Below are 7,890 nucleotides of genomic sequence, written 5' to 3' on the forward strand. Positions count from 1 at the left end.
ATATATAGATAATCTATATACACTATATTATAGATATTTAATATTAATATAGCATAATACAATTCTTACCTGCATTTAGCTAGGCTTTTCTGTCTACGGCAGGTAACAGCAACTCCAGGTCCAGCCGCACGCGGACTTTTATCTCCAGAGACAGTAATGTCAATAAGACATCGATCGGTAGTTGTTTCATCGCGGTTTGTTGATTTTTCAGGAGTAAAGCCCGGCGGACACGTTAGGCGCAAAAGTTCACCTTGGCCCAGCTGACTCCTCTCGCCTAAATTGCATAATGCGCATGCTTTGCCCGGCCTAGAAATATATTTTTAATTCTAATTTAAATAATAATTAAAAAATACTTAAATTTACATCATTTTTCTTTTTTTTAAGAAAATTCTTTTGTATGTAATTCATATTGAAGGATGATTACATTGCAAAATATTAATAAAGAATGCTTTTTTTTAAATACAATTACATATACAAATAATTGTAAAGATTTCAATTTTTAGAACAATATATAATTATTCCTTGTACTTTAAAATAGTTAAAAAGATTAAATAGGGTTTTACCATTGTTCGGGAAAATAAGGAGGCTCCTCAGGTGCTGGCATCGACCTATCACCTGGGTTTCCTCCCGATTCGCCACCGTCCATAGCGGCGTCGTCCGCCCCGCTGGTGCGTAAAGGACTTGGCGACTCTGAATGTGTATCATCATCTTTGCTTTTGGTACGACGCGGTATACCTCTTGCATATCCTAGTCTAAATACAAAATATAAAATGCAGAAATATATATATCATAAAAAAAGCAGTGTGTAAAGCCCGTATCAGACTACGCATTGAAAATTGAAGATTGAAGATTAAAGATTGGAATTTGACTAACCGGAACAAAAAGGACTAAAATTTCTTTATTCTGATTGGTCAAATTTCAATCTTGAATTTTGAATCTCAATCTTCAATGCGTAGTCTGATACGGGCTTGGAAGGTCCGATCCTCGAGCCTTCTTTGCACGTGCAATTTCTATCTCGCTCGCTCTTATTCCTATTTCGCTCGTTGTTATTGCTATCTCGCTCTTATCACCTCCTCGCTTGCTCATATAATTCGATCTCGCTTGCTCTCGTCTGTCTCCTTCACGCTAATGCTTTACATTGACACATTCGAGACTCGAAGCCCAGCGCTTGCCGGAAAAATGTCGGACGGAGGATACCTCGTACAATCTTATATTCATGCCATACTGTATTAATTACATATTGTATTACATTCTAAAATAGAAATATACTTTCTAAAATAAAACAAATGTTTTAGTTTTTATTACATATGGTTTTTGAATATTATAAATAAATTATTATAGATAAATAAAGGCCTCCGGTGTCATCGAAAGCGAGAGCGAGAACAAGTAAAGAGCAAGCGAAATGATATGTATCGTCAAAGAGTTTCGAAGTCTCTTATAAGCGAGAGGCTTATTCCTTTATTATATAATATTTCACGAGTATACATATATATATTACCATAAAAAATAAAACTTTTATATTTTGTATTTTATCTGTTTGAAAATAATTTTAATAGATGAATGATTTTTTACAATTAAAATGATACCAGACACGACACAAACCGGATAATTTTTAGTTAAATATGTAATCAAAATTTTTATTATTAGTTTAATTAAAAATTATCCGATTTATGTTGTGTTTGATGTCATTTTAATCACAAAAATCTCATTAATCCATTAAAATTATTCTCAAACGATAAAATAAAAGTAAGAATCTTTTTTAAAGTAAGAATCGAAATGACAGAAATCTAAATTATAAATTATCGTTTTGTTGCGATCTTTACAAACAATAACTATTTTTCTATCGATACTTAAAGTAAAGATATTTGGTCTCATGCTTTATCGTACGACTTTTTGATTATTTAAATATAATTTGGATTGAGAACGCGCAATTAAACAATCCAACCGCAGGATCGAGTAATTAACATAATGATAAGCTCTGTGATATATTAATCGTTTATTAAATAATCGATCTATAATTTAAAATACTTGTATAATATAATATTCCGCTTGTATATACATCATAGTATGAAAAATATTTCGGCAGCAAATTATCAATAACATCATATTCGGCTTTGGCGGAGTAAACATTAGCGCACTATTGTTTACGTGTTACGGCTTTATCATTCGCATAGTGATACTCGAACAATAATGTAGTAGTACGCGACGCTCCGTCAAATTCCTTTTTTAAACGCAATCGCGACAAGTATCGGGAAATAATTTGATATAATTAATAATTAATTCTCTCTCTTTCTTTTACTTTTTAGGCAACAATTATTTAAAAATATTTAAAATTAAATATATTTTGTTCGATATTTTTTCGTTAGACTTTTTGACGATCTAAATAAGATTCGGATTGAGAACGCGCAATAAAATAGTCTAATCACAGATCCGAATAATAACGATAAGTTCCGTGATATATTAATCGTTTATTAAATAATCGATCTATAATTTAAAATATTTGTGTAATATAATATTCCGCTTGTATACATATACGTCATAGTACGCAAAATATTTTCGTCGAATTCGAAACGCGATCGTGACAAGTATCGGGAAATAATTTGATATAATAAATCATTAATTATTTTTTATATACATTAAATAATACGTAACAATATCGCAACGATAGATCTTGAAGCGCGTATTTCGTTCGCGCGCTCGTGACGTATTCATTTTATCAACTAATTATAAGAATCGAAGTGACAGGAATGAAAATTATAAATTACTATTTTATTACGATCTTTATGAGCAATAATTAATTTTTTATCAATATTTAAAGTTACAAATATTTCGTCCAATGCTTTATCGTTTGATTTTTCGACGATCAAAATATGATTTGTATTGAGAACACACAGTAAAACAATCGAATCGCAGAATCGAGTAGTTAACATAACGAAAGGCTCCGTAATATATATCACTCGTTTAATAAATAATTCGTTTATAATTTAAAATATTTGTATAATTTAATATTTCGCGTATATATATGTTATAGTACATAAAATATTTCTGCAACGAATTATGAATAGAATTGGGAATTGGAATTCGGTCTTTTCGGCCGAATATAACGCGCTATTGTTTACGTTTTCTGTTTATTGATTACGTATTGTTATTATTCGCATGGCGACACTTGAGCAATGAGATAGGAAACGCTTCGTATATTATTGAATTCTGTTCCTAAATGCGATCGTGATTACTATCGGAACATAATTCGCTATGATAATTACAATTAACGATTAATTAATTTTTGATAAATGATACGAAATTGTATTGCGACAATAAATCTTATCCTAACGCGATCATTCATTTACAAGTAAAAATTGAAGCAATAGAATAAAAATTATAAATTTTGTTACGATGTTCTTCGATTATCGATCCTTATTTTAACTAACAATGCTCTGATTGTGAGTTAAATATATTCCTATACTTCAAATTTTTCTAAAATGCAAGCATAAATTAATTATTAATTAAACCGTGTTACGCTCTTTTCATCATTCGTACAACGATACTTGAACAGTAAAGTAATAGTGCCAAATGCTTTGTATCTTGTCAAATTCCTTTTCTAAACACGATCGCGACTATTATCGACACATAATTGTTATTATTTTAGTTATTACAATTAATAATTAATCAACTTTTGATAAACAATATAAACGCGACAATAATAAAGTGCGTTGTGTATACAATTAATCATAATTAATCTATTGATCACTATTGATTAATCCATTAATTGACCCATTGATTTTGACGTTATATAATTTTACAATATATATATCTTATAATTTATTTTTTAATTAAAACAAATTCAGTATTTGATGCTTGTTTTTTAAAAATATATTTATATCGCATCTCATTTAATCGAGGAAAAAGACGGATGCGATAATCTCTCAATTATAAAGTTTTTGTCCCTTACTTTTCCTCCCTCTTAATAATGACTCGGCAAAAGAAGGAGTTTATCTCCTTACGAGCGCGAGAAAAATCTTGCGCCTATTCGCCGATGATAATAAATAGCCGGCGATAAAAGGAGTATGATCTCCTTTTTCGATCTCTGTTTAGAGATCGATCCAGAAAATGGCCAGGAGCAACGAAAGGTAGGTCCAACTGGCCCGAAGAATGGATATAGGCTACGCAAAATAGGCGGCCAATACTGGCCAAAATGCGTAGCGAGAGGTACATAAGGTACGATTAGGGTGCGCGATTAGGACACGCGAGTAGGACACGCGAGTAGGACACGCGGTTAGGGCATGCGGTTAGGAATATGTTTTCCAAATCTCCGCTGGTTAAGCCAGCAAATAGGATTGTTAGGGCTATAGAAACCATTAGGACATTAAAAAAAAACTAGAGAAATAGGATTAAAATATATAATAATAATACCCCCAATTTAAATTTTATTTTCAGAAAAATTTTAAAAAATAAATCACAATAATATTATAAAACATAACACGTTTTAATGTATATTTTATGTTAAAAATATTACAAAAATACATATCTATATATTGTACAATTTATAATGTAAATATGTATAAGTCCAAGTATGTGTATGCTTTCAGTATCAAATTATTTGCATTATAAAATATTTGTATAAATTGAATATATTTATTTGATACTGATAGTATCAAAATATAATTATTCGTAACCACATATCCATAAAAATGGTTATATCCATTTATTTTTCAGTAAAGAGATATATTTTTTAATAATAGAAGAACACGTTTTCTCGCGTGAATTTCGATCTCGTGAATTGAAGATGACAATGGTAACTGTCGTTGATTTCTTACCGAAATCATTACTATCAGGAGCAGTCCGGAAGATCCGGGATTCGTTCCCTCCTGCAGCGGCTCTAACGTTCAACGGATCACTTAACTTTTCTTTGCGGATCGATCTTGCAGAAACTGATGTAGAAACAAGACGTTGGTCGTTTTCCACCTTTAGGATCGTTCTTCTCTCTATCGGATATTAACCAGCGTGTCACCCGGCGGAGGGAGGGCCTTGTTAAAATCGTTGGGTCTGTTATTCTCTATAAGACGTGGCAATAATGCGATTTTTTATAACAATATTTAAAGGCTTATAAGATCCATTTTATTTTGTTAAAATAGTCATCCGCGAGATAGAATATATTTTTTATTGTTGATCGCAACATTCGTATAAAATCGCGTATTGAAAAATAAATCGGGCAGTGGATGCTATACAACAAATCTTGAATGTCTGTCGAAATATTTTTGCATCAAATGATAGTAATTATATCGCGCGCGCGTGCGTGTGTTATAAGCTTTGATTATTAATTTAAAAATTACGCATATTGCAATTGAATATTATGAATATCGTCGGTTTATCTTTATTTGTCACATTTGCTCGCGAATTTTAAATCGCGATTTGTTTTATAATTTAATCGTTGATGTACATCGAAACTTTATCTATTTTATTGCGTTTTTAATTTTTTCTTTGGAAGTCTGCGCAAAATGCACTAAGTGTGCACAAGTACTTTCTTCTACAATTAAAGACGATTAATAATTTTATTAATGACTCTTTTGATCGCGATTCTTTACGTTATATAAAACTTATTAAGTTTTATAATTGTATGTCGATTATTAATAATAAATATCGTGTAATCGTCGCTAAAAGTCTTGTCTAGTCTAACAATTTCTAGTACATTTTTTATTATGCGCATATTTTGGACATTTTCGTGTAATTCCATGTAATAAATTATTTTGTATTAAATGTTGTATTAAAAATAAAATAATACCTAACCTGACAAATGAAAAAGAGGAAAAAGCCTATCCTCACTTGAGAAATGAGAAAGAGGAAAAAGCCTATCCTCACACATTTTTCCTCCTCGATGGTATCTCCACCTTAACGAAGGCATTTGCCGGGTGAGGAGGTTTGCGTATTCTAATGAACCTGAGAGCTATGCCGGCGGTAACGCACGGTAGCGTTTTCAAATGATTAAATTTGATCGTTCTGAAACCGATTAATGAATAAAACTGAAACTCTGTCTTGGATTTTAGGGGTATTTGGATTATTAGATTAATCAATGAATACTTCGAGTAAGCGTTTGATTGATTAACCAGGGCAACAAATCTTGTACTTTAAAGACAAAATAGCGTAAAAAACAGAGAATGTATTTTATATTATTTATATTAACTAGATTCTCTCAAAACCTATTTTTAATCAAATATATTCATCGTAAATTGGATTTAATCGCTCTCAAAGCGATTAAACTTGCTTCATTCAAAAACGCTAATAAGTTACCTGTAGGGTCATCCATGCCGGACAGGTCGAAGGGAAAGAATCAGACTAAGAGAGATACTGTAGTTATATTTTTTATATTAATATTTTTAAATAAAATAAAAGTGAAAAAGACAATAAGAGAAAAGGGAGTTTTAGTCGTTTTTTAAATTAATGTCGTATAAATGCATATAAATGTCCTGAGAAAAATATTATTTTCGCATTTCCGACCTTTAAATTAAAATTCCGAATGAAATTCCAGAAGATAGAAAAAACTCTCTTAACATTTTATACGTTAAAAAAACAATATTGCACAAGATAGTATCACCGGCGATCATATATAAACGTGAAAAAATTAATTAACGTTGTCAACAATTAAAACTACTTAAAAAACAATAGAACACAGTTAAAACAATAGGAAAATATAATTAATTATGCTTATATAAATTTGTCTATAATGCTTAATACTTTTCAAGAATAAAAAGAAAGTGAAAGCAATTTATTGTAAATATTTTCTACACATTATATTTAAAATATAGGAAAAATATTATTAAGAAAATTTATTTTATTTTACATGCGCATATACATAAAAATACTTCAATAATAATTTATTATCGCTGTAGTATATACTAGAATGACAAAACAACACGTGCAGCTAATAAAACATTAATAAATCCATAATATGTTTCCGCATATTTTTGATCCACGATGTGTTTAGCATGGACATGCACCATGAACCGATCGTTTTACCATGGCATCAAAAAATGAATCTGGCCATGTAGTTCCGCCGGCTCCAAAATGAATCCAGTTAGCACCACTGTATCAGCTAGGAAAACGGTCTCACGAAAAACGGCAGCGCGGCCCCACTCAGGTTTCTCTCTGAGATAGCCATATACTCTAGTGAATTTCTTCACTTTTGTAATTTTCACTTCGTTTCAAAAACCGTAATAGGCTCCCAGACTACGCATTGAAAATTGAAGATTAACTTACAAAGCGACCATATTAGAATTTAAAAATCTATAATTATATTACATACAAAAATTAAAAAGATTCTAAAGATTAGAATTTGACTAATCAGAACAAAAGAGATAAATTTTCTTTGTCCTGATTGGTCAAATGTCAATCTTCAATCTTCAATCTCAATGACCGCGTTCAGCAGAGAAAACCAGTAGCAATCGAACATGATTAGTTCTTACTTTTCGAACCAACAAATCAACGTCGACATGTTGACAAAATGGGGCCTATGACTCCCGCTATTTTCTCCAACTCTGATTAACTTTATTGTTTATTAACTTAGAGAGTGACCACCATACAAATTTTTAACAATTTAATTTTTGTATGTAATATAATTATAGATTTTTAAATTCTAATATGGTCGCTTTGTAAGTTAATCAACAATTTGTGTCTACCAATGTGATTTAAATTTATTTGATTATCTTGTTGGACTATCATAAAATTAAAAATTTCTATTGAAATACATACCATAATTGTATCGTTGAATATTTAATATTACCATTCTACAAGTTTAATTGGCGATTGTAAACGAAATGTAAACCACATTGATATAAATATAAATGATCATAAAAGTATATAGAGATTGAAAGGAGATTCTAGGGTAGAGAAATAGTT

General features: G+C 30.5%; 1 protein-coding gene across 1 annotated transcript in view; it reads right to left on the reverse strand.

Annotated features, from left to right (window-relative positions):
* LOC115233104 (histone-lysine N-methyltransferase 2D-like) overlaps window positions 1–7,486 on the reverse strand; it is an 11,043-nt gene extending 3,557 nt beyond the window's left edge. The window contains exons 1-3 of the mRNA XM_029803348.1: window positions 7,458–7,486; window positions 564–752; window positions 70–306 (exon numbers count right to left, since the gene is read on the reverse strand). Of these exons, the coding sequence (XP_029659208.1) occupies window positions 70–306; window positions 564–752; window positions 7,458–7,486 (455 nt within the window). The remainder of the gene's footprint in view (window positions 1–69; window positions 307–563; window positions 753–7,457) is intronic.
* Window positions 7,487–7,890: the final 404 nt, after the last annotated feature.

This window comes from Formica exsecta, unplaced genomic scaffold (genome assembly GCF_003651465.1).
Source record: "Formica exsecta isolate Colony F162 unplaced genomic scaffold, ASM365146v1 scaffold160, whole genome shotgun sequence".
NCBI lineage: Eukaryota > Metazoa > Arthropoda > Insecta > Hymenoptera > Formicidae > Formica > Formica exsecta.